Source organism: Pithys albifrons, chromosome 17 (genome assembly GCF_047495875.1).
Source record: "Pithys albifrons albifrons isolate INPA30051 chromosome 17, PitAlb_v1, whole genome shotgun sequence".
Classification (NCBI taxonomy): Eukaryota; Metazoa; Chordata; class Aves; order Passeriformes; family Thamnophilidae; genus Pithys; species Pithys albifrons.
This window is the reverse complement of record NC_092474.1, coordinates 10,352,338-10,380,273: the sequence shown is the minus strand read 5'-3', so window position 1 is coordinate 10,380,273 and position 27,936 is coordinate 10,352,338. Positions and strand designations below refer to the sequence as shown.

General features: G+C 46.7%; 1 protein-coding gene across 1 annotated transcript; it reads left to right on the top strand.

The window, feature by feature from the left end:
• The first annotated feature begins 10 nt into the window (after positions 1-10).
• On the top strand, positions 11-27,724 carry SLC5A1 (solute carrier family 5 member 1). The gene is made up of 15 exons (XM_071571798.1): positions 11-369; positions 2,747-2,818; positions 10,023-10,127; positions 12,339-12,398; positions 12,739-12,843; positions 17,789-17,894; positions 18,118-18,198; positions 19,310-19,530; positions 20,377-20,512; positions 21,265-21,372; positions 22,435-22,585; positions 23,144-23,312; positions 24,347-24,562; positions 24,861-24,963; positions 25,764-27,724. The coding sequence occupies exons 1-15, from the start codon at positions 283-285 to the stop codon at positions 25,985-25,987; spliced, it is 1,944 nt and encodes a 647-aa protein (XP_071427899.1). The 5' UTR covers positions 11-282; the 3' UTR covers positions 25,988-27,724.
• The last annotated feature ends 212 nt before the right edge of the window (positions 27,725-27,936 follow it).

Genomic DNA, 27,936 nt, shown 5'->3' with positions numbered 1-27,936 from the left:
CATTCCTTCTCAGAGAGCTGCTCGTGGATGTTAAAACCCCGAGCACCTTTGGCAGGAGCACTGAACTCTGAGATCTGCAGCACCTGTAACAGGAGCACCATTTGGGAAGGGCTGGTTGTCCAGGGAAAAGCAGCAGCTTCAACTTGTGTCCCATGGGAGACAAGTGAATCTGAAGTTATATATTATATAAGACGCAGGGGATGACAGCAGTTCATCATTAACCTGAACCCTGTGAGAAGCACCAAAGGAGAGTAAGAAGAAGAAAGCCAAGGAGCAGCCAGGATGGAATCCAACATAAGGATCAACAATGCTGCAGACATCTCTGTTATTGTCATCTACTTTTTGTTAGTTCTGGCAGTGGGACTATGGGTACGTTGGGATTTTATTTTATTTTGGTTTACTTAATGAGCAGAGTGTTGGGAAAATGGCTCAGTAAATGAAAATGTGTAATTGTATCAAGATTTTGGTGCTGAATTTAGATAGTTGGCAAGTGCATGGTGGGCAAAATGTGGGTATTTATTTGCTGTAGAGGGGCTGGTGACCCGGGAGGCAACTCTGTAGGTGGATGAATGAGACCAGTGGGAAAGGTGGAGTAATGAGGTCTGTGTGGGACAGAGCTGAGAAGTGTGACCAGTGAGGACGAGGCCAGCCAGGGTCCCTGGGAGAAACAGGCTGGAGGGGAGAGGTGGAACTGGCACCATGGAGCACTGGGATGCAGGGAGAGCTGGTGCTGTGAGGGGGTGCCAGGGGGAATCCTGTGCAGGGGGAGGAAAGGGCAGTGAGGTGGTGGGACAGTAACTCTGTGACTGTCACTATGAGGTGGTGGGACAGTGACTGTGCCTGTCACACACTGGGGAGGGCAGTGAGATGGTGGGATAGTGACTGTGTGACTGTCACCATGGGGTGGTGGGACAGTGACTGTGTGGCTGCCACACACCAGGGAGGGCAGTAAGGTGGTAGGACAGTGACTCTGGGCCTGCCGCACAGTGGAGAGGGCAGTGAGGTGGTGGGACAGTGACTCTGTGCTTGTCACACACCAGGGAGGGCAGTGAGGTGGTGGGACAGTGACTGTGTGACTGTCACCATGAGGTGGTGGGACAGTGACTGTGCCTGTCACACCGGGGAGCGCAAAGGGGAGGGCAAAGGAATGGATGGGTGGAGATTTAGGTGCCGTTTGAGGGCAGCATTGCCGTGGCTGTTTCTTGCTGTCAGGTCCTTGGCTCCAGAGTGCAGTGCCATTGGAACTGCCCGGCAGGAGGGGTGTCAGGCTGGGAAGTGCTGGCAGTGCCTTTCTGCTGGTGCTGATCCCTGCGGTGTCTCCTGCCCTCATCTGGCAGTGCCAGGGGAGCTCAGAGCCTGATCCCAAACAAAGCCCAGTGCTGGCACAGCCCGGGCAGAAAGGCCGGGCCCACCCCTGGTGTGAACTCAGAGCTGAAGGTTTGGAAGAGGATGGGCAGTACTCTGAGCCACAAAGGCATGAGCAGTGGAATGTCACTGAGTTCTGCTTTCCTTGGGGCAAACTCTCCCATCACCTGAACACCTGACCATTAGCAGGAGAGGAGGAGGCATTGCCCCTTGGGAATCTGCTGCTTTTCAGGAGCATCCCAAGGACATTCACAGTGCACTGACATCAGCTGCAGAACAAACCTCCCTTTCTGGTAGCCTGGCAATGTTTTGAAGGGCACCAAAAATTTAGGGTCTAAACAAAATGCACACAACCTTTTCTTTGCCTCTTCACCGTGGTAGTAGAAGCCAAACCCAGCAAAACACCTGAAGGCCCAGTCCAGCAGAACACCTTGATGTCTGGCAGGAAGCAGCTGGGTCCTTGCCATGGAATTCTGGTGTTGCTGTAGTTGAACTTTATATTAAAGCTCTGTGACAATAAAGGGCTGATCTGTGGCTTCTCAGGCCAATGTGTGCTGAGTTAATCCCTGGAGCTGTTGCTCTCCAGCCACAATGTCCTCTTTATTGGGCAAATGCTTATTCAGTTGCTGTGTGTAATGAAATGTAAATCTATCATATTTAATTCCTTTCTTCTGCATCAGAAGAAAAGGTCTGACTAATTTTCCTAAATCTTCCCTCTTTATTTACCTGTTCAAAGTCCATCATAGGAGACAATGGGAATCCAGTAAATAATGGCTCAGTGTCCCTAACAAAAACTGGAGGAAGCTTCCCTCTAATGCCCATCCCTTGACAAATACAAAATGAGTTTCTGAAAAGGAAATTTTAGATGGCTTCCTTTTTTGGAACTTCAAAGACAAGCAGGCACAATGCTGATATCACAATAAGAAAATAGATATCTGTAAGGGCTGGATAGTATTGAGTAAAAAACTGCAATTTCTGTTAATAAACTTGCACCTTACAGTCTTTTTTGATGCCTGAAATCAAAGGTGTTTCACCTCAATTAAAACTTTATATGAGCTTTCATTTAAGTGGCAAAATCTTTTTGTTCAATTAGTTATATTTTAGTGTTTCTCACTTGAAGGAGAGGTGAAGCAGTGAATGGTTAATGTAGACTTAAAGAATCATTGTTCAGTTGTATTATTTTCTTCATCATAGAATCAACTGGGATGGAAGAGACCTCCGAGATAACCAAGTCCAACCCTTGAGGCTGTTCTTTTCAGCCACTATTTCACTTTACCCTCCCTGTGTATTTTATCCCTTCATTCAAGCTGTTTGTTCTAAGTCTGTGTATGGTGCCTATTCCACTCCAAACAGGACTAACCCTCTCCTCCTTTGTTTCCAGGCCATGTACTCAACCAACCGAGGGACAGTGGGGGGCTTTTTCCTGGCTGGACGGAGCATGGTGTGGTGGCCGGTGAGTGCTGGGCATTGGACTGCAAGCCCATGTATAGAATTCTTATCTTTAGGGAGTCTCTAGCCCTCAGATATAAAGTATCCCTACAGTACTGTTGGGACTGTGTTGGCTTTGCTGTGAAGGTGCAAATCCAGCTCTTCCTCTGGCCGTGGTGACACAGCACAAACTGCACCGCCGAAGCCTCTGGATAGCAGGGAAAAGTGTTGGGGAAAGTTGCTCTGAGCTTGTCTTGATTATGTGACCAATTTGTTTAAACATTGATACCTTGGGAATGTCAGTGCAGACAAATCCAGTTCTTTGTCTTTCAGCCCACTTTAAACCTTTTAAATGTTTTGAATCTATTACTTTCTGTGCACTCAAAGAAAATGGCTCATTTTGAGGTTATCACAGAGAGGAATTAATTAACTGAAATTTTCTCTTTCTTTGCTCTATTGTTTCCACTTTTGGTAACAAGTTCTGTTCTGTTCAAGGAGAAACTCCTGGTAATGTTCTGGTACATTATTTGTAAAACACAGTTTAAATTTATTTAGAGATTATCTGTGACTTACATTATTTGTGTCCTGTGAACCTGTGTTATCTTCCAAGATGGAGAACAGGAGTCACAGACACAAAACATTTTCAGCCATCCATCAACCTCTGGCAGAAATTATATTAGAAACAATTTTCTATTTTTCCCAGACCATATATTCTCTTTAATGTGACTCATTAGAAAAGCAGAAAACTTAGACAAAAGTGTGTTTTCTGTATTACTGGTGTTGTATATGCTTCCATTTGCTGGAATAGAATTCCACAACATTCAGTCTTAATAAATGTTTTTGCACTTCATTAAGGCTTTTGAGTCAAGACTTCACTCCCATGGACTCATTTACAGTACCAGGACAGTGAGAGTAAACATTTGTTGTCTGAAAATTCAGGAATTTTCTCCAAGTAGGCTGCAGAAATACCTACACACCTTTCAGTCTGTGCTTCAGAGAGCTGCTCTCTGCCTTGAGAAGGCACTGCCTCTTCGGGGACATGGAAGGATTAAAGGTCAGTGACAGTAAAAGGTGTCCTCGTTTGGTTCAGCAGATCTAGGAGAATTCAGGTCCTATTGGAAGACTGTGGAAAGAGAAAGTTTTCAAATTATTTTAAGATAAACCCTCTAATTCTAGAAGAAGAGAGAAAGAACCAGATTACTTTGCTCAGCTGTCACTTTAGTCAGTGGGCTGGTTTGAACCTTGTGCAATCCTGTCTGCCTGTCAGGGTGAATATGAATATCCTTTGTGCAGATGGAAATGAGGGTGGAAGCAGCAAGGCAGGAAAGACTCACCATAGAAAACTTGTGTCTTGCTGCAGTGGCACTGAGAACTGGTGATTCCCCTGGGGCCTGGGGAGTTATCTAACAGGAGTCCTCTGCCCACACAAACCCAACAGCCCCACAGGCTCCCTCCCTCCAGGGGGGAGCTCACAGGGGCCACCCCACAGAGCAGGGGTTGCTGCTGGGATCATCTCTCCCTCCTTCCCAACTCTGTGAGCTCAGCATGGACAGAGTGCTGCTCTTTGGTGGAGTCCCAGAGCTCCCCTTCGATCCTTCCCTTTGGAATGCCAGGAGTGTCCTCCTGTGCCATAAAAGTAAACCCTTCTTGCTGTTCTTCCTGGTATCACTCAATATAAACAAACAGCAGGTGCTCCAAAACCTCAAACTAAATACCGTGTCAGCAGCACCACTGTGGAAAGTTTGCCTTGGATAAAAAGAGATTCCAAACACCAGTTCCCACAGCCCAACAGGCAGCTGGGATGTCCATCATCCAGAGCACATTGGGCTGAAAGGACGAGGGAATCACTTCAAGTACAGAGAGTTCAGTCTGAGGTGTGCTCTGAGTTCTGCCACAGCCCGAGTGTGGGTGATGTTTGAGTTCTGTGCTCTGACTTCTTGTTGGTGCCACGTCGGGGCTGACCTGGAGCAACTCCCGGCAGCCCCAGCACATTCCACTGTCAGGGTGGGGGAGCTGTTTGGGCTCTGGTTTGGGGGTTTCTCCCCTGCCATTTCAGGATAATGCCCCTTGCCCAAGCCAGTGCTTTCTGAAACAGAGGAAAATGAAGTTGTTATAAACTTAATTCCCTTACACTAGCTCTGTTTCTCAGTGGCTGTGCTCTGTCCTGGGCTCTGCAGGGCACCCACAAGTGACTTTTCTGACCCCACAGGGCAAGGGGCTCATTGACAGTGTATTGGGATCTCCTACTGACAAGCTGGAAAGGGATTCTGGTCTGTTCAGCCCAACAATATCATAGCTGTGGGTTAGTAGACTGGAGGAGACCCTGGAAATCAAGGACTGGAGATCAGTCCCACTCCTACTGTGGGTTTTCCATGTTAGTCAGCCACTGGCAAATTGTGATTGTGTTTCAATTTCTCAAGGAATAAAGTAGGAGCAAGGCACTTATCCTGGGCCCAGCCTGTCCTGCTTTGGCTCTGACTGCTCTGCTGTGCAGAGTACATGCAGGTGGGTCAGTGTTTTGCAGAAACAAGCCCCCAGAGAGTGTTTTCTGCCTCTTCTGCTGAGGTGATAGGTCACTGAGATCACTGCCCTTGTGCAGTGGGTAAGCCAGCTCAGTAGTTAATTAGGGATAAAGTTGTATTATTACATTCTCACAGATAACTAGAAATTGAAGTCTGTCGTTGGTTAATCATAACGGTATGAAATGCTGTGCGCTTTCCACAGTCTTTTTACAGAAACAGAGAAGAATCTTAATGAAACTGGTTTTGATCTCTTGGGCTTTGAGGGAAATGGCTTCAGGAAAGACTCATGTGGTTCTTTAAATCTTCATAACCAGCTCTGCTTCCCACCCTCCCCCCCCAAAAAAAAAAGACAGAGGGAAGCTCAAGGCAAGTGGCAGGTTTGCAGCAGTGGGCCTTGCCAGCCCAGCTTCAGCTCCCTCTGCCAGGTGAGAGAGTTGGGTCAGCCAAACACTCCCTGCCACTGTAGGAGAGGCAGCACCTGTTCTGGAGAACAGTCAGCTTTGGAAGGAGCCACAGGATTCACAGTCTGTCAAGCACCACTGAAAAAGGCCCAGCATCCTCTTTTGAAGCTTTTCTGCTTTTGCTTTTTTTTCCTTCAGGTTCTGTAGCTTTGCAGACAGAGCTGTCTGCACAAAATTATGGGTTACCTTCCATCCCTCAGTTCCTGGGGCAGGAGTGGTGACAGGACAAAGAGTATCTGCTGGGCATCTGAACCCAAATATGGTTAGAAAGATTTACTGGACAGCAGGAAGGAAGGATGGAGGTCAAGGACATACCACACTTCAAACAGAAATGTAACTCAGCTCGTTTGTTCTCATGTTCTTGTTGATCTTTGTGGGACAGATAAGAGTTAGAGGGAAAAACCCAACAGATTTTTGCTTTAGTTCTGCATGGCTTATCTTCCTGGCCATCAGAACTGAGCACAGGGATGATCTCTCTGATCTCTGGAGCAAGTGAAGTTTTACATGTTCTCAGAATTTTCCCTACTTGCTGAATCTGACACTCCAACAAGGGACCAAGAGTGACAACTCTGCTCTGAGTAAGATTTGTACTTCCTTTTCTTAGGTAAAGTAGAATGAAAAATTAACTTATTTTGCCAAGTTCCATTCAAAAAAAAAACACAAAAAAAACCCCAAAACCCCACAAAATCCAAAAAAACAAACAGTGTAATCAATAGTTTTTAGGGTAAAAAGAATAATAAACAAAGCAAAGCTCTGGTAGAAATTAGAAGTTCAGTGAAACTGATCTCTGCAGAACCCATCAGAATTTTCCAGCTGGCCAGGAGGTGTTCCTGTCTCAGAGGACAAAGGTGGGGTGGTATCAGGTCAGTCTGGTGGTGCCTGTGCTGTTCAGGAGCCATCAGGCTTGTGGAGTCCCTGGATGTGTATTGTGTGTCCATCCCTGCAGCCATCGCTGGCTCGCACGGCGCAGCACCCGGGGCTGAGAACAGCGAGCACTGGGATGTTGCTGCATCCTCAGGTTAATGGGAAGAGCAAGGTGAAACAGTTAATGAGTAACATGAAAAAGCACCGTGATCATCATCTGCTTCAGGGTGCTGGTACTGCTCCTGAACAGAGTGCTCTTGTTAAAACCTGACCTCTCAGTGTATTTTAAAAGAGTTAATGTTCCACGTTTGTCCTCTTTCCCTCTTAGCAGCTTTTGTTTCTTTCAATCAACTTTACTCTTCCTCCTGGATCTGTCTTCAAAATCAATTCACTCTCACACTCACTGAGAACAGGTGACACCTCCAGGAGGTTGTTTCCTGCTGCCATTTCCCAGTTTCAGCCCAGGGTTCTTCAGGTGAACGGCACCATCTGCCAATGGCACATGAAGAATTCCAGTCATCATCCTTTCCAACACAAAAATGCCACAGCAGTAAGTTCTTCAGCAGGACAGCTCTGGCCCAGAGCCCACCTGCCTTCTTCCCTCATCCTTAAGATATGGCAGATGGGAGCTTTCTCTGCCCCCTCTGGCAGCAGCAGCTCACAGGGTGTGAGGGTACTTGGCCAACACTCTCTTGCTGTGTCTGTGCTGCAGTTTTGAGGGTCGTCTGCATTTTCCCAGCTATGAAATCATGTTCCTCCTTTCCAACTGTACACAACTAAACCCCACTTTTTGAATTACATCAATTAATAGGATGTGTCGCTCTTGCAGCTCTGCTGCACTGGATGTTCCCTAAGTCAGAGAGGAAAGTTTGGAAAGTGGAGGTGGGATCTGCATCCCATTGCTTTGTCCTTGTGCTGGCCCTAAAGACGTTGGTCATTTTGCATTGCTTTGGTTTGGACTTGTGTTTTTCTTTGAGTAGAATTGTACTTTGGGCAAAGTTGGGAACACATCATCATCCATGTGTCCTACAGTGTGTCCTGGAGTTTCAGTCACTGAGCCAAAGCTCATGACTGTCAGTTCTGCAGGTTCCTCATTAGCTGCCTTGGTTATGTAGAGCTGCCTGCAGTACATTTTAAGCTTTCGAGCCAGGAGAGGGAACACATTAAATAAAATCAGAGATTAATGTGGTTAATATTTTCTGGTGATTGCATTTCTAGTAACCCAGATTTAAGTTTAATTATTCATCTCCAAGGAAAGCACTGGACAACAGTGCTAATGCTCGGTGTAAATGGGATTTGTTTCTTCACCATCATTGCTGGGAAAACACTGTTGCTGTCACAAAGGGGTTAGAAGAGACAGAGGTCTCTTGTTTGCCAATGTTTGTTGCAACACTTACCATTCCTGTAGGAGTATGTCATATGACAAACTGGCTACAGTTCTGAAGGGCACAACTGACTTCTAGAAATGTGTAAAAAAAAACCCCAAATCCAGAATCAAGTGAACTCAGAGACATTAATTTCCTCTCACAGCAAAAGAACAGCTTACCTGCAAGAAGACCAGAGGAAATCAAGAGACCAAACTGAGGAAAGGAGAAAAAAAGTCAAGTGAAAAAGAGAGAGTGGAATCCTCTGAACTGTATTTGTATGTTGCATATAAAAACTAGGGGAGGATCATCTATTTGTTATTAGAGCTCAGGATTGGGAGTTGAAGGCATGGTTTCTATTTCTGGCAATGGCACAGGTCTATAGAATAAATCTCCTCTTTAGAGGTGAGCTTCTATGATGAAATCCTCTGTCCTCCTGAAACTCAGGTTCCTGTGCTCTCAGAAGCATTGATGTAACATTTGCTGCTACTCAAAGCACTGCTGCAGTGACTGCAGACCTGGAAATTTGTAACTATTCCTTTTATATATATTTTAGAACCCTAAAAATCTTCCAGTGAGGTGGAGACAAGAAATATTTCTCTGTTTTGTAAAGTGAGTCCATTCCTACCACCTATACTTGGAAGTTACAGAAGGAGAATGTGCTGGATGCATGTCCTGTGTTTATACATCTAAGAAACCATTTCTGAGCACCTTGGAATCTTGCAGGATGGGAGATCTGCACAGGGCCCAGGGAATGACTGGAGCTGTGTCAGGTCAGGGTTAGGTTGGATCTCTGGAAAAGGTTCTTCCCCCAGAGGGTGGTGGGCACTGACCAGGCTCCCCAGGGCAGTGGGCACAGCCCCAAGGCTGCCAGAGCTCCAGGAGAGTTTGGATGATCCTCTCAGGGACAGGGTGGGATTGTTGGGGTGTCTGTGCATGGCCAGGGGTTGGACTTGGATGATCCTTGTGGGTCCCTTCAGTTCTATGATTCAAATGAGAGCATTAGAAGCTGCTCACAGAGGTTCTCTTGCCTACTCTCTGTATGGTTTTGTTTTCTTGTTCCCTCTCATCTTTTCCTCTTGCAGCTGCTCCCGTGTCCTCTGTCCCCAACACCCAACCCAACCTCTTTCTCATGCTCCAATTTTCACCCTGCATCCTTCAGCATTTGGCCTGTAAATTATCACTGGGTGTTTCTGCTGCCTCTAATGTTTTCATTTGGAGGAAATGAAGCTCATTCCTTTTCATCTTTTCTATTGTTTGAGCTACTTAACTAAGAATTAGATCTTTGTGAATGGCTCCTGCCTGTCTGTATTTCAACAGGAACCTCTCTTTCTTCTAATCTCTCCCTGTTCATCAATTCCCATGTTCTCCTCACTGTTCTGTTTGTATGATCAGTGCAATATTTGGGGTCTTAGAGATCCAGCACTTAAATGTAACTCCCTGATTTGCAGTCGTTTGTAGCTTCCAGAAGCATTTTCTCAGCAGGTATTTCTGCCATGCAGATTTCAGAATTTAATTCAGCAATCAAATATCTTCTGGCTAAAAGTGAACCAGCACAACTGCCCCTGATGACACGTTTGGATGCACAGACTGTGCAATACGGGGCAGGGAGTGCTGGTTTGACACGGGGAATGCACTTGTTTCCTCCTTGGACAGACAGACCACACAGCCTCCTTCCTTGATTGTCTGGGGATCATCCAAATGTCAGTTTGGCAAGTTTTGCAAATATTTAAAAATCTGCACTGGTGTGATATGCTTTTTGCCCCAACTGTAAGATATTTCATGCAACATCCTGTTCTTCCTCACTGCTGTAGGTGGATGTGCTGGATGGAGTCTCAGGTGTCAGGGGGACAGTAAGTGGGAGCCTTGGAAGTTGTCAGGGAGGTTGGTTTGAGTCATTCTCATCATCACCTTCTGACCACAGACAGGCAAGAATTCCAAGTGCCAAATGAAGATGATTTCCTTTGAGTTACCATGAGCAGGGCCTAAGAGCCAGTTTCTGTTCTTTGTGTTTGCAGATTGGTGCTTCTCTCTTTGCCAGCAACATCGGCAGTGGGCACTTCGTGGGGATAGCAGGGACAGCAGCAGCTGCTGGAATTGCCATCGGAGGATATGAATGGAATGTAAGTGCATTACTTGTCTGGATGTAGTTGTGACACGAGGATTATCTGCAGAGCTTAATCAAAATAACATTGCCAAATAATTTAGGACTGTCAGAGTTTGTGCTTGGCAACACCTGCTTTCTGCACAGACCTATAAGAGCCAATATAATCTACTGTTTAGGCCATATTCCTTAGACCTTGTCCAAGCCACTGGAAAAAGATGACACTTTTCTGTTGAATGAGGGTTTTTAGAGGGCACTGGAACAAAACAAATCAGTGGGTTATCTTCTCTATGCATATATTTTGATTTCTTTTAAAGTATTTATGAGGAACACTTTCAGACTGCAGGATATTGGGAAGAGTTTATCAGGTTTGTAATCTATGACAATTTTTATAGCATTTTGCTATGTGGGAATTGTTGAGGGGGCTTTGATTTCATCACAGGCTGTAAGAAATTTGGGGCATCCTTCACAAGCACCTGCTTTCCAAACCCCTTTTCCTCTTTACTTTCTCCTTCCTTTAATTATATGTGTGTTTTGCCCAAGGCTGCGCTACAGGGTGAGGCATCCAAGCTGACTTTATGTGAGCTGCTGGAGTACCAGGAGCAGAGGGAACTGCAGGGGTTCACAGGAGCTCCCTCAGCCCATTTCCTTGTGTTCTCAGGCTCTCTGGGTGTGGGTAACAATGCCCTTGTTCTGCCTAACTCACCTTCTCGGAAGGGGTTAGATCGTGACACAAAGGATTTAATGAGCCTCCACAGGTCGATGCTTCCCTTACCTTTAATTCTGAGCACTGAAAGAATCACACCAGCCTGAGGGGTTTGGCTTGTGCTCCTGAGCAAGTAGGTCGTTGTTGCAAATACTCAGGTACTGGTATGATGCAGATATTTAAGGAGAAGGATAAAGCCTAAAATGAACTGTAGGAGACATGCACAGTTAATCTGTCAGCCTTCTCTTTTCGATTATATTGGTCTTGTAATAGACCTGATTCTCCTTCTTTTTCTGCCAGAATGAACCAAAACAAAACAGAACATGAATCTCCAAGGCCCATGTCATTTTTCAGACATGTCTCCCTCTAACACTTAATCTCCTGGGAGATTCCTGGTGTACTGATATCAACACACAGTGTACAACAATTGTTTGGGAAGCAGCCACAATCCATGTGTGTGTTTGAGCAAACACTGCATATTCATGGCTTGTGACACAGTGGGACTGCTGGACAGGTTAACAGACATGGGGGAAGAATTGCTCTTGGCTGCATAATCTGATTATCCTCTTGAAAGTAATACTAACTTTGACTGTTGTCATCCTTGTGTTCCACTGAAATTATTTCTAATTTGTATCACTGTAGCAGACGAAGCCAACCCAGTATTTCTTGTCCATCTCATGGTTTTTGTCCAAGGGAACAGCTTAAAAACACAGTTAAAAAGCCCTCTTAGGTCTGGGGACAGAATAAATACCAAGTGCAGCTCTGAGAGCAGGAATTTGTTCTGTACCTCTCAATTTCTGTATGTACAGCTGTGTATCAGCATTCCAGCCATTTACATCAGCACACAGGGCACTGCAGGAGGGAGAGAGCTGTAGTTCACAGAACACACATGGTAACACAGAACAGACCATTAAATGGGAGGGTGGAAATACAAAATGTTTTACAAATTGCATGTGGCACATCCTGTCCAGCACATGAGATTGCTGAAAACATTCAGCCAGCTCAGAGACCTGTGCAGAAGGTAATCAATGATCAAAATAATGACCAGGAGAGGTGCTGTAGTGGCTCTGGGATGGGATGCTGTAAACAGGTCCCAGGTATCAGGCTTCACCTTCCTAAGTATTTCCCAGAATGGTAATCCAGTGGGCTGGTTGCCTTGGAACAACTGCTGGGCCAGACCCCCTGGGCTTGCTCTGAAAAGGGCTGGGATGGGCTGGTGCCACTGGTGGAGTGATGTTTTGATACTGGAGAGCAATCCTGTGAGCAGAAATCAGCTGTTTTCCTAGAAAATTTATTACAATCCAGGCTGCATTATATCTAACAAAATTTTCAGCTAAGACTTTTTTTCCCAAATTTTCAACTATAAATCAAAGGAAGAGCAGATCCTCCTCTCCCCACATCCCTGCAACACCCAGGTTTATGTGGTTTCAATGGTCTCTGCCTGCAGTGGGATCTGATCCAGGGTTTTGGGGAGTGATGTCTAGAGAGAGGAGGCTAACTCAGCTGCTCTTGTCTTGGCTGCAGGCTCTGATATTTGTGGTGGTTCTGGGATGGCTCTTTGTCCCCATCTACGTCAAAGCTGGGGTAAGTCCAAACAGTGCCTTGCACTTGTCTTTGCTGCCCATGTTTGCAGATCAGGTCTGGAACATGGCAAAGCCATGATGAATGGTACGAGATCTGAGTGTGCCAGAGCAGTCCTGCATCATGTCTGAGCACTTGAAAAATGAGGATTCTCTGTTCTGAGACCTGAGCTGAGAAGCCCTTGGTGCTCTCTCCTTGGTTGCTGGAGCTGCTCTTCTTTGCCACTGCATTTGCAGCTCCTCTGCTTTTGTGCTCCACACTCACAGTACCTGAGCACAAAAAAATCTTCCTCTGATTTGATCTGAACCTGCTCCCCACAGTCAGAAACTGTCTCTCCCCCCAGGTGGTGACAATGCCAGAGTATCTGAAGAAGCGTTTTGGTGGGAAACGGATCCAGATCTACCTGTCAGTCCTTTCCCTGATCCTCTATGTTTTCACAAAGATCTCAGTAAGTAAAACTTCAGCATTGCTTCCATCCTACATTGATCTAAAGAAAAGAGACTCCCATTTACAACATTGCTCACACAATTGGTTGTTTGTTTCTAGTTTGGAGCCCTTGGATGAATCAATAACTGTACAAGTATGATTTTGTGTTTCCTTTACTCTCTTCAGTGAGACTCTGTATCCAGATCTGTGCTGCCATCCAAGTTTTTTCCTTGCTGGCAATGTCTCTTGATGCTTGTTGTGCTTTATCTTTCTTTTTTAGGGTTTATTTCTACTCATTCTCTCCTCTAGAAAACGTCAAAGTGGAGGGACATCTGTACTGTATCATAGTCTGTTATCTTAGCCATCCATGGAATTCATGGCATGAATTTTTGTCCCTAGACCTCATATTTATCCATTGTAGCATCCTGTGGTGAACATGCCATCAGTAATACAGTGAGGGAAAAGAGCAAGAGGGTATGGATAAAAAAGAATAATAGGAATTAGAAAATAAAACAAATGCAAAAGAGGGAAATGGTAACTGAGATGAAAGGAGGGAAGAGGAGAGATTCCTTTAATGAACAAATGATTGGAGTAAAGTTTAAGGTGCTACAAAGTTAATGCTTATTAAGTAAATGGATGTGTTTCTGTGAAGTACTGAAGGGAGCTGCTATTTTCCATGCATCTTGAAGCTACCAAGCCTCTCCAGAAGTCCACAGTTCAGGCAAGTCTGTTGTTTTGCAGAAGTTGCCATGGCAGGTTACTCTTTGCCCTCTGAATGGGAGCTGAGTGATAATAGTGCAATTTAAGCTAAAAGATTGGCCTTTTGCTCTCATTCTCACATCTTCATGATAACTGATTCTTAGGAAGGTTATAAATTAAACAGCTTTGTACTATGGAGCTGGACTCGGATTTCCATGTGCAGTTTGCTACAGTTGTACTCAGCTCTCACAATCAGAAATGCCAGGTATGACACAGGGCTGTGGCAGTCCCAGCACAGAGAAACTCCTCCCGTGGGTGACTCACAGCCCTGCTGGGAACACGAGTCTGCAACGAGCCTGTCGAGGTGCTCCGTGGGCTTCCAACTGACTCTCTGGCTCTCAGTGCCAGCCTGTGCCATGCCCAAGGATCTGATTATGGGGTTTTACCCTATCTCAGTTGGAGTGTCCTTCCTCCAGGTTCTCTGCATTTAAGCTTCCAGTGTGGTCAAGAGGCTGCAGACGCCCTCTCCTGCTCCTGTGTTAGGAGGGAGCAAAGCAACAGCCAGGGATCCATACACCCACCATCACTACCCATCACAGCTTCCCATCAGCCCAAGCATTCCAGGGGTGTGTGTGGAGGTCCCCTGACCTGGGTCTCTGTGCTGTGCAGGACAAAAACCCAGTGCACAATTTCCTCCAGCCATTTCTTCTGTTCCCCCCACCTGCCCCAACCTGTAAAATGGTCTGTACAATGAGGCTCAGGGTCGGCAGGGCACAGACAGGTCTCTGTTTTGCTGCCTTCTGTCACTGTGGGCACAGGCAGGATTTGCCCAGGACTGATTCATTTGCTGTATCTTATTCAGAACAGGCAGAGCAGTCAGTCCTTGGAGGTCTCAGATGCTGACAGGGCACCTCAGAGCAGGTTTTGCTATGCCATGCTGTGCAGTGACATGCCCAAGTGGCCCCTTGAGGAGCCAGCTCCAGAGGCAGGGAGGGAAGGGCTGTTCCATCCCAGCCTTAGCTGGCTGTGCTGTGTGGAGAGGTGCACAGCACAGGGAGATAGCACAGGCCTCTTCCCCGAGGCACGTTGTGTGTCCAAACATACCCATGTGCTGACACTCCATTGCATTTTACTTCCTTTGCTGCTTCCTTGGCAAACTCTCCCTTGCAATCTTTGGTGCTCACTGAGATTTGATAGAGGAGGATGGGTTTCTGCCCTGCCCTGCCCTGCCCTGCTCTGCCCTGAATGGGAGGTCACACCCATCAGTGTGACTGGCAGCGATTCTCACTGCCCTTATCCTGGCAGGAGGATTTGCATCTTAACTCTGGGGAAGTTATTTCATGTGCTGCTTCCTTGATGTGTTAAAATACCATGAAATGTGCCTATTAATGCCATGACTGATGTTTGCAGTGAGCAGTGTCAGATATCAGGCAGGGGACCTCCTGTGTGCCCTTTCTGACCCCCACCACGTGAGGAGCAGAGTCCCTTTGCACACCTCTACAAGGTCCTCACCATTTCTCTTCTCCTGCACATTTTCTGTGGTTTTTGTTGATTTCTTACCTTGCTTTGTGGCTGAGCAGCCTCTTGGCAGGCAAGGCCACGCTCCAAGGTGTTCATCCTTGGGATCAGGACACGTGGTCCCTGAGCCCAGAGGGTTTGTGTCGCACAGGGCTCACCTGTACCTGCTTCCTAAGTGTGCAGCACACTGGGAGAAGCCCCATGGCAGCTTTCACAGCCTTGTTAGCCACCAAAGTTGCTGCTATTGGTCACTACACCAAAGGAAATGGTCTAGTAAAAATAAAATCTTGACGGACAGTGATAGACTAAATTATGACAAGACCAAAGGGAATGAAGGTCTGAATGCTTTTGAAGAAATCAGAAATTGCAAACTGACATTCCTACATCTGTTACAGCATTTTCTTTCTGTTCATTGTGCATGACTTGAGTAGTAACTCTCTTGGTGTAGACTTGCCAGGGGGAGGAGGAGGAAAAGCAAAACCTCCTCCTAGAACTAGACAATGTAGGGGTTAAAGAGTAGGTGCCCCTGCCTTCCCTCCCACGTTCCCACTGCAGCTGCATTCACTCAGCTGGCATGTGATCCTGTGCCTTTGCAGACATAGCTTGTAATGTAAAGGAAAAACTCACTCTCTTCAGAGATTAGATAAATATTAAATAGTATCTATAAAAGAGTGTAAATGGAGAAACAAGGAAATATTGGAAGGCAATAATCTAACTGGGAAGGAGGAGCAGTGAAGCTGGAAGGTAACTCAGCAATTTGAAGAAGCTGCTGCATTGCTCAGGATGCTCAATAATTAACTATACATTTCTTTCTGGGAGTCATTTTAGGACCATTATTATTTAATGATACATAGGCTAAGCTAAGCCAAGAACAATAAAAGGAAGGTCTGGGTCATGGGCTGACCAGTGGTGTGAAAAGACAGGGAAAAAATTACCATAGAGAGAAGGGGCAAAGGATATGGTCTGAAGCCACTGGGGTAAGAGCTAAAGGTCCTGGTTCCCAATTTCAAACTAAAGGCTATAAGGAATCTGCTCCAGAGGCAGAGTTTTGGGAGTGGGGACTCTGTTGTGACTCACACTCTGCTCCACAGTTGTTTCCTGCACACCAGGGCAGTGGGGTGCAGAGGTCGGGGCCTTTTCCTTGTTCTCAGTGTGTGTGCCCTGCTCACAGTGTCAGCCAGGGCAGCAGCAGTGCCTGCTCTGGGGTCCTGGGCTCTGCCTGGCCTCGGGGACCTCCCTCCCCTGTGGGAGGCTTTGCCACAGGGCACGGGCACTGTGTGTTTCAACCTCCTGACCCCACTGGGACTGGCACTGTCGCTGAGGGCAGGGCTGCCTGTGCAGAGCCCTCCAGGAGCGCTGTGGAGGGGAGGGGCTGGGGAGCAGCCTGTGGTCTCTGTGCTCAGAGACAGCCCATGGTCTGTGTGCTCAGGGGCAGCCCATGGTCTGTGTGCTCAGGGGCAGCCCATGGTCTGTGTGCTCAGGGGCAGCCCATGGTCTGTGTGCTCAGGGGCAGCCCATGGTCTGGAGCTCAGGGGCAGCCCATGGTCTGTGTGCTCAGGGGCAGCCCATGGTCTGTGTGCTCAGGGGCAGCCCATGGTCTGTGTGCTCAGAGGCAGTCCATGGGCTCTGTGCTCAGGGGCAGCCCATGGTCTGGAGCTCAGGGGCAGCCCATGGTCTGGAGCTCAGGGGCAGCCCATGGTCTGTGTGCTCAGGGGCAGCCCATGGTCTGGAGCTCAGGGGCAGCCCATGGTCTGTGTGCTCAGGGGCAGCCCATGGTCTGTGTGCTCAGGGGCAGCCCATGGTCTGTGTGCTCAGAGGCAGCCCATGGGCTCTGTGCTCAGGGGCAGCCCATGGTCTGTGTGCTCAGGGGCAGCCCATGGTCTGTGTGCTCAGGGGCAGCCCATGGTCTGTGTGCTCAGGGGCAGCCCATGGTCTGGAGCTCAGGGGCAGCTCATGGTCTGTGTGCTCAGGGGCAGCCCATGGTCTGGAGCTCAGGGCAGCCTATGGTCTGTGTGCTCAGGGGCAGCCTCCAGTAATGCATCACAAGTGCACTGGGGCAGATTATTCTGATTGCAAACTTGTATAAAAAGCATTGATGCAAATTACCTCTAAATCAGGAATTGATTTAATGTGATTAACATCCCAGTGTTACTCTGAAACCTGAACAATCCCTTCCTTACGCAAGAGCTCAAGGTCTCTTCCATTAGTCAGTTGATGTCAGTTCTTCTGACAGGAACTTAAAAATAGAGACAATGTAAGATGTTTGCCTTTAATGCAAATGCACCGTTTGTCCCGAACCAGCAGGACAAGCTACACCACCCGTGTGCAGGCAGGACAGGAAAGGAAGAGACTGGCAGAGTCACATTAAATGGAGAGAACTGTGTTGTCCTGGAGGTGTCACCCAGTCCAGCCCTGCACAGGGCAGAGAAGGGGACCCCAGTTTTAAGCAGTTTGTTACGCAGTGTCTCTCAGTGCCAAAGCACAGAGCAGTGAGGTGACTGTCTGTGCAAACAGTCCATTGAAAAGGGCCTGGAAATGCTTGGAGAAGTGTCACAGCTCTTGTACTGAAAGTAGCACAGCCCTGAGGGGAGACTGTCAGGTGTATGGAATGGCTTCTGCTTTCCTTTGGGTTTGTGTGTGCAGGACTGTCAGGGGCACAGCTGTGCAGTTCAGTGCCCTCATCATGACAGTGTAATGTGTCATCATCACGAGCTCAAACGTTGCTTCAGCCGCCACTCTTTGTTTTCCAGGCCGACATATTCTCTGGAGCTGTATTTATCCAGCTGGCCATGGGGCTGAATCTTTATGTGGCCATAATTATCCTGCTTTCTATTACTGCTCTTTACACCATCACAGGTGAGTGTGCAGAGCAGCCTGATAAATCAAAGAGGTTGGGGGACCCAGAAAAAAAGAGGAGAGGGGAGGAGGGCAGAAATGAAAACCTGAAAGGGGAATTATTTACAGAGGTCTTTGAGAGAGACGTGGTGAGAAAAGTAAAAAAAAAACTTCCACTGGGGCACTTGCATAGGGATAATTTATTTGTCCTGACTTCTTTGTCCTGACTTTTCTTTGCCATCAGGTGGCCTTGCAGCTGTGATTTACACAGACACCTTACAAACATTCATCATGGTAGTGGGATCCTTTATTCTCATGGGATTTGGTAAGTAAATCAGTTGAATTAAACTGGAATCTTCCATCACAAATCCGACAGTGGATGTGGAAATAAATCCTGAAGTGTGAAACTGTTACCTTAACCAGCAGGTTTCAGATCATGTATCTATTTACTAGGGAAGAAAACAGGCATGTTGCCAAACCCAGGCACGTTGCCAAAGCCCTTTAGCCACTGAGTCACTCGGCATCCCAAGCACAGGCGAGTGTGTAAGGTGATAAACAGCATCCCGTGACACAACAGGACTTGGGGTGACTAATGAGGTGAAAGTTGTAGTTGTTTGCAGATGATGATGATAGTCTTGAGAAGTCCTGAGAGTATCTTGTTTTAACAAGATTATAATTTCACGAACAGTCAGATGCTAAGGCATAAAAATTTCTGATTCACAGTGAGGAGCTGTTGGTCACATTGCATGACTCTTCCTGCGTTTGGCTTGTGTTAAACAACCCAAACGTGAGCATTTTAGGGAAACCTTGCAGTTGATCTATGGATGTCACAATGTCACCAGCTGGACAAGAGGTCCAAATGGAATGTTTATGGATGGGAATATGTGTATGTCTAGAAGACCATATGCATTTGAAAACAGAAATCATGCTATTAAACTGAGTCAATAGGAAGGGATCCTAAGGAAGAAAGAAGTAGTGATAAGACTCCATGAACTTGTAGTGGCCTTTTCTTCTCTTTCTAATTACTCAGCACTTGGTTTTCCTCTGGTGAAGTCTTTCATTGAATTTAAATTATTCCACCACTGTTACAAGAGAAATAACTTTAGATTGACCTAACCTGGGAAGACCCTGCCTTAGGTCAGCAGTGCATGGAAAAAATGTATCTTCATTTCACTCCTTGGCAAGGCCTGTTTAGGAGACACTGGAGCCTAATCCAGCATTTGTGAGCTCTGTAGAACCCTGAGGGAAAGGTCACTTTGGTTCTTGGGTTGTGGGAACACTTTCAAAGCCCTATCTCTGCTTTCCTGACACTGCCCAAGTCAGTGGGTAGGAATTTTTACATCCATGTTGAGGAGGTTTTCTCCTCACCTTTTCAAGCTCTATTTGAGATTTCAGTAATAAAAACGTTATCACTGCTTTTATTTTCTCTTTTTCAGCCTTTGCTGAGGTGGGAGGGTACGAGGTTTTCATGCAGAAGTACATGGAGGCCATTCCCTCCAACACCTCCTACGGGGGCACTGAGATCGACCCGAAGTGCTACACCCCTCGGCAGGACGCCTTCCACATCTTCCGGGACCCCGTCACTGGGGACCTGCCCTGGCCGGGGCTCGTCTTTGGCCTCAGCGTCCTTGCCATGTGGTACTGGTGCACAGATCAGGTGTGTGGCAGCAGGAGGCCTGGGAAATGCCCAGCACAAAGCTCCAGCGTGACCTTCCCCCCTGTAATGCAAAGCTGGGCCACAGAACTGGCTGCTGTTCCAAGATTGGTCAGTGACTCTGCAGTTCCTGGTTTCTAAACCCCTCTCACATGTGAGAAAATGGAAAGGCTGTTCTTTCCAATCCTCCTACACAGCTGTGCCCAGCAGATCCTCCTCCTCTGCCATTTCCTGTGTGTGACCATGTGTGCAAACCCAGGAGGTTTAATGAGGAAACCACGCACCAAATGGCCCTCGTGAGACAATTTCCCTTTCAGTAAAACAAGTTTGTTTCCTATTTGTGCAGCTTTTATCTTTCCATGCACAGACCTGGGGAGATGTTCTTTATATATCAGGTCTTCCAGCCTGGAGACACTTACCCAATCCTCCTTCCTTCCCCCTAAAACCTACAGTCCCGTTTCCCCAAGAGATCACACTGAGTCAAGTGTACTCCTGCACCTTCAACATGTAAATGCATCCAGTCCTAGCAGGTGATCTGTCTGCATCCTGAACTCAGAAAGATAATCTTCACAATTTCTAAACAAATGAATCCACCCCCAGTCACACCCCAGATCTATTGCTCAGGCTACTCCTTTCTGGATTTTTAGTCTGTCTGCTTTTATGTGAGAAAAGTCTTAGCTCTTATACACTGCATAAGTGATGTTTTGCTTTAGTTATTTCATGTAGTTTTTATTTTTCTTGGTGGCAGAAATGCTGAATAGTCCTTTTTGCTATCACAGAGGTCAAGGAGCACTTTGTCTCTGGAATGTGGCATGGTGTGATCATGGAAATGTTATGTCTCATTGCCAGGTTATTGTCCAAAGATGTCTCTCTGGCAAGAACATGTCCCATGTCAAGGCTGGCTGTATCATGTGTGGATACCTCAAACTCCTGCCCATGTTTATCATAGTGATGCCTGGGATGATCAGCCGCATTCTGTACACAGGTATGCACATGGATAGAAATGCACAACCCTCCTTGCTGCCTGCCCTTCCCTGCCAGTCTCTCTGTCCCTTCCAAAATGCCTCTTAGATTGGCATTGGCCATCCAAATTGTCCAGGCACCTGTATGCATGAAAACTGACTACACTGTAAGGAGCCACAGGTCTTCCCTGATCCAGATTTCTGCTAATGTTATTGTTGTCCATTTTAGGGAAATGCCACAGTGTCCCTCCCCACCTGTCAGTTTGTTACAGCCCCACTCTGACCCAATGAGTGGGAAATGCTGTGCAGGTTGGACACTGCCCGTGGCATTCAGGGGCACAGGCCATCACTGCCAGACTGCAGGATCTGGTCTGTGGATAGTCCTGAGGGCAGTGTTGAACTGCCCTCTTTCCAGCTGTCTGACTAGCAGAGGTTTGGCTGTTTGGCAGCAGGCAGAGGAGACAGTTCAGGCTGGAGGCAGTGAGCCCTGTGTTCCTCTGCTTGTTTTATTCCTTGCTCTCGTTGTGTTGTTCAGTTCTGGTCTAGCAGATTAGTGCTGATCTTTATTTTGACCTGCAGCACTTTTCAGTACTCTTTTAGAAAGAAAAGGAAGAAAAGAGGCTTAGAGTCACCTTCCTTCCTGCCAGCAAGCAAGGATGATACCAAACATGTCAATCTGGTGGTTCAACACAGAGATACATTTTGGAAGCTCTACTAATTTGGGAACAATCTGTTGTTTGCATGACCCTGTGTAACTGCCTCGTTATGTTCTCAGATGTGGTGGCTTGTGTTGTGCCTGAAATCTGTAAGAAGCACTGTGGCACTGAGGTGGGCTGCACAAATATTGCTTATCCAAAAATGGTGGTGGAGCTTATGCCAAATGGTAAGACACTGTCTGTATTTGTTGTTTCTTTGTTTTAGGAAAGGTGAAACTGCCAGACTGTAAAAACAAGTGATAGAGGGAGTCCAAGACTCATATTCAGTTCCAAAATTCTTGCTAGAACTATGCACTGTTAACCAAAGGGGTTGTCTGCATTAGCTGTAGCTGTGGGTGCAGAATAGATCCACAGTGACAGTGTCAGCTCTCAGCTGGCAAATACTGGGGGATGAAATGGTAATCAAGCTCCCTTTCTGTGAAGGCAAAAAGTAACCTGCTTTGCCAATGATTTATAGAAGGCTCCCTGTGCCAGGATGTCTGAGTTGGAGGCCCACACCTGCCATCTCCTGCCAACCCCATGGAGGTTGGTGCTGGCTGTGCAGACCATGGCACTTCCCTGAGGCACTTCACATCATAACTGTTCATGGTATTGTTAAAATACTGCAGCACTTCCCCACCACTGTGTGACCAGACCACACCACCTGGAAAAGTGGCTTACTCTGGTTTAAGGAACAGCAAAAAGAAAATTTTTTTTTGGGTGACACTTGGTTCACAAATATCCTGCATGTAAGTGAGCACTTACCTGCAAACAAGAGAAATTATTTTTATAACTTTTGGAAAAACTCTGCTTGGTTTTATTCTGTTTTCACTCCAGCACTTAGACAGCGTTCACTAGAGAAGTACCTGTGTGTAAAGGCTCAAGGGTTTCTCAGTCTCTGCCTTAAATAGCTTTTCCCAGCTCAGCAGACCGGGCTGCGCTTGCATTGCAGGGCATGTCAGGCAGGTTCAGTGTCAGGCACAGAACTCTGTCAGACACACTCGGGGCTGGCTGGGGAGGTTCAGGCACACTCGGGGCTGGCTGGGGAGGCTCAGATACACTCGGGGCTGGCTGGGGAGGCTCAGACACACTCGGGGCTGGCTGGGGAGGCTCAGACACACTCGGGACTGGCTGGGGAGGCTCAGGCACACTCGGGGCTGGCTGGGGAGGCTCAGACACGCTCCGTGGGTGCGGCAGATCCTGAGGCTCTGCGCGGAACGCTCAGCCCAGCTGCCCTGTCTGTGTTTCAGGTCTGCGGGGGCTGATGCTGTCAGTCATGCTGGCCTCCCTTATGAGCTCCCTGACGTCCATATTCAACAGTGCCAGTACGTTGTTCACTGTGGACATCTACACCAAATTCCGGTCCCGAGCATCCGAGAAGGAGCTGATGTTGGCGGGCAGGTGGGTGCAGGCTCGGCACAGCGATGGGGACGGGCTGCCCTCTCCCAAAAGCCCGAGGGCCGGGGGATCCCGCCCGGCAGAACCGCAGTGGCCTCCTGTGGCCGGAGCCGCTGAGCTGTCCCAGCGCATCGTTCCTGGTGGGGCAGAGCCTGTGCTCCCAGTGCCATCGAGGGGCCGGTAGGAGCCGAACACCTCCCACTGCCACCCGAAGGGAATTCTTTGTAATTATCTTGCCAGGCTTCGTGCTGCAGCATCAGTGAACTAATTCTCGTTGATCTGCTATTGATTTGACTCTGGACATAACCAAGACAGGAAAACAAGTGATTTTCTATGTTTTGATTGCATGTTTCACTGTGTGCTGATGGATATTTGACACACACAATACCCAGCTTGGATTTCTATTGTTTGTTCAGTGCTAATTGGCCATTATAATTGATTTCACTAGTTGAAATACAAAATGAACATGTAAATTATTGATTAATTGCTGTTTTTTTCTTTCTGATAGATCATAGATACTTCTAAACAGATGGCTAATTGAATATCTGGCTGTGTTTACAGGGCATTTATGTTGCTTTTAATTGGTGTCAGCATTGCCTGGGTTCCCATCGTGCAGTCAGCTCAGAGTGGGCAGCTCTTTGATTACATTCAGTCCATTACCAGCTTCCTGGGACCTCCCATTTCTGCTGTTTTCCTCCTTGGCATCTTCTGCAAGCGTGTCAACGAGCCGGTAAGTGCCCGTCAGGAGCCAGGTTTGCTGCAAGTTCCTGCATCTTTTGGTTTACTGTCTTTATGAGCAACTTCTTCCTGTTTAGTTTGATCCTAGTACGGCCCAGGGATTCTGTGTCTCCATATCCCAGGGCCTGAGGCTTCAGAGATGAGTTTGAAAATGTTCTTTGATAGTCTGATAGATAAAGTGATCCGAGAATTCCTAGATAGCTCTGAAACTTAGGTTCCCTATCACTTTGCCAGGAAGAATATCAAATTGATACTTTTTGATGATGTATTTTTCATAAATAATCTTTTAGGATATTGTTCACCAAAGTGCTTTACCAAACAAATCACCTGCTACCTGTCCTGTCCAGTTTGGTTTCTAGTATCTCCAGAGATGGAGACTCCACAGTGTCTGTAGGCAACCTATTCCAGGGGTCAATCACCCTTAGAGTAATACAAAAAAATTATGCTTAAAGCACATTTTCCATGTTTCAATTTGTGCCCAGACATACTGTGTGTCTGTTATACTTTGGGCTGGAGTGCTGTATACCAGGCAGCAAAACACCCACCATCAGTACTGAGAATTAGCTTTTAACTAATTACTAACAGGGCTGTTAGAAGCTAAACCAGACACATATTTTGGGCAGGATGACACACACGTGCTGGCTGGTTCCATCATGCCAGAGCTGTCAGGGATGTAGCCCTCAAAGATCAAAGGGCATGAGAACAGTCCTTGGGGTGCACAGTCTATGGCTGGAGCCTGTCCTGCAGGAGTGGATATGTGGAGACAGCTGGACTGTGAGTGGGGCTGGGGGAGGTGTCCTCCATATTCCTTCCCTGAGGTGCTGTTCACTGCCCCTTTCAGCTGTTCTAATACACTGAGCTATAAATAAGCCCACTGCAGGTGTCTGGGTTAAAATGCCTGAGCCAAGGCCAGCATAACACACAACTACCTCCATGGTTCCTCCAACACCTTATGGAGGGCTTAGAGTTTATTTCCATGCCTGAAATGACTCATTTGGGTACTTCTTGTCACACCCTTGTCTGCAGGGTGCCTTCTGGGGCCTCATTATTGGGCTGCTGGTGGGGCTCAGCAGAATGATTGCAGAGTTTGTCTATGGAACTGGCAGCTGCGTGAACCCTTCCAACTGCCCCTTCATCATCTGTGGCATTCACTACCTCTACTTTGCTCTCATTCTGTTCGGGGTCTCCGCCATCATCATCCTGGCAGTGTCCTTCATGACCAAGCCCATTCCTGACGTACATGTGAGTATCACTGCAGTCCTGCTCCTCAAGAAATGGAACACAGAGAAAGCACTAGTTTTAAACCCTGGTGCTTGATGTGTTACCTGTCAACATTTCAGTTGCCCACAGCACAGAGTTCTTGTATGAAGGCGAAGGAAAAAGTCTGCATTTATCTGTCACAGATGTTCACTGACTCCTGTTACTTAGAACAGACACTTGGGGTGCTGTGGTCTCACAGCTGGTTCCCCTGCAGGCCAGGCTGGTCTGTCCCTGTGTGTTCAGGTTGCAGATCCATTAAACTCCTTTTGTTACGTGGCAGCTTTACCGCCTGTGCTGGTCCCTGCGGCACAGCAAGGAGGAACGCATTGATATTGATGCAGATGAGGAGCAGGACAAAGCCGAAGAAAAAGATGAGGAATCAGGTAACTGTTGAGTATCTACAGATTCTGCCAATGTTTTTGAGTATCCCTATTTCATTCCTGAAGAAAAATTAATATGGTTGACAATCAAAGACATCCTCCCTCCCCCCCAACAACAAAACCTCAGCCCTCATGTATTTAAATGGTTCATGAGCTGCCTTTACTAGTCTCTCCTACTCAGTGTAATCAGAAGTGAAGTGGATTTGCAGGGAGAAGACCTTGCTCTCCAGGTAGCTGAGTGGCAACTCTAGGACTAAACCAATGGCAGTGCTTTAGGTCAGAGGTGCTGGCAGAACTGTGTGTGACTCCAGCACCAGAGAGAACTCACCTGGAAATACCAGGTCATGGCCAGGATGGAAGGCACCAGGAAAGTAAACTGCAAAACCAGCAGTCCTCTTTGCTGTGTTTCTGGTTCTGCTCCCAAGTTTCTTTTCATCAATATTCTTAAATTCATTTATTTATCTTTTAATTAAAAGAATAGAAAGTATTGAAAGAACGGCGTTTAAGCTCTGTACCCTGGTCTGCTTTCCAACACCAGACCAAGTCTGTGGGCTGCAAAAGGCCCAAGTGCTTCTGCAAAGGGCTCTCTGGGACACATAGAAAAATCACTCCTTTTCCAGGTGAGCTGTGAAAACACAATATTAACTTGATTCCTGTACTGGTTTGGACTAATATGTTTCCATTAACCATGACCATAAATCAGAAGTGCTGTATCATAGACAGAAATGCCCTCAGTGCCAGAGCTCAGCGTGTGCCCTGATCCAAGTGTGTGTCATGACCAGGGTGTTTGTTGTTCCTTCCAGATAATGAGGAAAGCCAAGAGGAACCAGGATGTGTGAGGAAAGCCTACAACTGGTTCTGTGGCTTGGACCAACAGAAAGGCCCCAAACTGAGCAAGGAGGAAGAGGAGGCCCTGAAGAAGAAGCTGACAGACACCAGCGAGGTTCCCCTTTGGAGGAACGTTGTGAACATCAACGGCATCATCCTGCTGACGGTGGCCGTGTTCTGCCACGCCTACTTCGCATAGCCCTGCCCAGCCCTCACACTGCACTGGCAAGCAAAGGCAATGCCTTGGAGATGGACACAATTAGACACATTTAGCCTTTTCATCACCTGCACTGGTAAAAAATCAGGGTGATTTGTTCACTGATTCTATGATCGTGATTTCAGCAATCTAAAGATGAAGGCCACTGGGATTTCAAAACAGAGAGAATTTCTGTTTCCAGGGCTAACTGAGGTTCAGAATTCCATCCATTGTTCTCTCTGCTCATGATGCATTTCATATTTTAAGGTCAGAACAAGGCTGCATGAGCCACATTTCATATCAGGGTTTGTGAACTACCTTCTTGGGTTGATGATGTTATTTTGATCTTCAACCCTTCTTCTGATCCCTCAAATTTCTTCTTCCTTAAGTTATGACAATTTGATTACAAAAAAGCCCACAACCACTGAGGGATTGTATTACAAATTCCAATTAAAATACTACTTTTGTTCCTCCAGACACAGGATACTTGAAGTAAAGGATTTATATGTAAATCAGTGTATTTGACACTATATCTAACTTTGCATTGTCACTTCTTTTCCCTTTTTCTCACTTTCCATTGGGTTGTGTTTCTCAGTTGTCAGTGGAACACAAACCTCTGAGTTGATGGCATTTTGAAACTGGGGAACACCTCTCTTGATGATCCTAATAATAATTCTTCTCCCAGTAGATCCTCTGTTTAAGGTTAAGCTCCAAAGGTCCTCCTCTCTTGATACTTTAATATGTACCTATACTTGAATGTGAAGCTTTTTATACAAAATATATTATATATACACAGGCAACACATTATATATATGCACTATATATATTATATATATTTAAAAATATATTTATGTGTTTGTGTGTGTGTATATATATATTTATTTCTTACTGATCAATTCCCACCCTGGTATGTCAAGGACCTCATTACTGTGGGGTTGGTGTCAATGGGCTGTGCCACAACCCCACACCCAGTGCCAGAATGCTGGGCTGCATTTTGCAAATACATTGGAGAGCTCTGAGCTGCTTTTCTGCAAAGCTGTGAGTCTCGTCTCTGCAGATTTCATTGAGAACTAGAATTCCTGCTGGCTGGCAGCATGAGTTAGCAGTTCATGGAGGAGAATAGTCACAGCTGTGGGATATCAGCTAAACCAGGCTGATTGTCTCCACTTGATAAGTTTGGTACCAGCTGGGGACACAGGAAGAGACAGATGTAACACTTCAAAGCAAAAAGCAATAGATCTTCTTTTCATCTCATTCAGCTTCCTGGGGACTCAAGTGCAAAAGGAAGATGCTGGTTGGCTTAGCCAAGCTGCCCCACAGCTCCCTGTTCCCTGCTGGCCCAGAGCAGTTCAGAGGATGCTCCTCCTGGGCTCCACATGCAGCTGAAGGGAAGCCTGTGCAGTCCGTGCCTGTGCCACAGCTCTGCTGCTGCCCTGAGCTCACACACTCACTCCACAACCTCCTCACAGCATCTCAGCTTCCTCTGCATCTAACCCCAAATGCTCTGGATTCCAGAAGTGCTGCTCTTCAGTAGAAATGCTGCTCTTCAGCACAATCCCTGCAGTATCCTGAAAGGTTTTGCATAGGCCAGATCTAATCAATACTACAGAAATACCAGTGCAAACCTTTTTTTTTCTTACACTTAACACAGTGATGAGTATTTTAAAGACCATGGAATTAATTCTATTTAATGAACTATTAAGACTTGTATGTATTAAAGTATTTGTATATTTTGAAGTATTTGGTGTCCACAAAGTGATGGGATTTGTATATAATGTGATGGAAGACAGCGAAACTTCATTTGGTGTCTAGATGTTTGACTCTGGGTAATAGTAATGGATAAAAACAAACAAGGAATACTTCACTGAGGATTGTCCAGATCCCTCTTTGTCATCCTTTGCTACGCAAAGAAAAAAGATGGTGAAATTACAAAGTTATTTGGATAAAGACAA

Bases quoted from the DNA above. Each gene is read 5' to 3' on its own strand.
- SLC5A1 (XM_071571798.1), top strand. From the start codon at position 283: ATGGAATCCAACATAAGGATCAACAATGCTGCAGACATCTCTGTTATT. The intron at 10,128-12,338 runs GTAAGTGCATTA...TCTTGGCTGCAG, and splicing joins TCGGAGGATATGAATGGAAT to GCTCTGATATTTGTGGTGGT. The intron at 24,563-24,860 runs GTGAGTATCACT...GTTACGTGGCAG, and splicing joins AGCCCATTCCTGACGTACAT to CTTTACCGCCTGTGCTGGTC.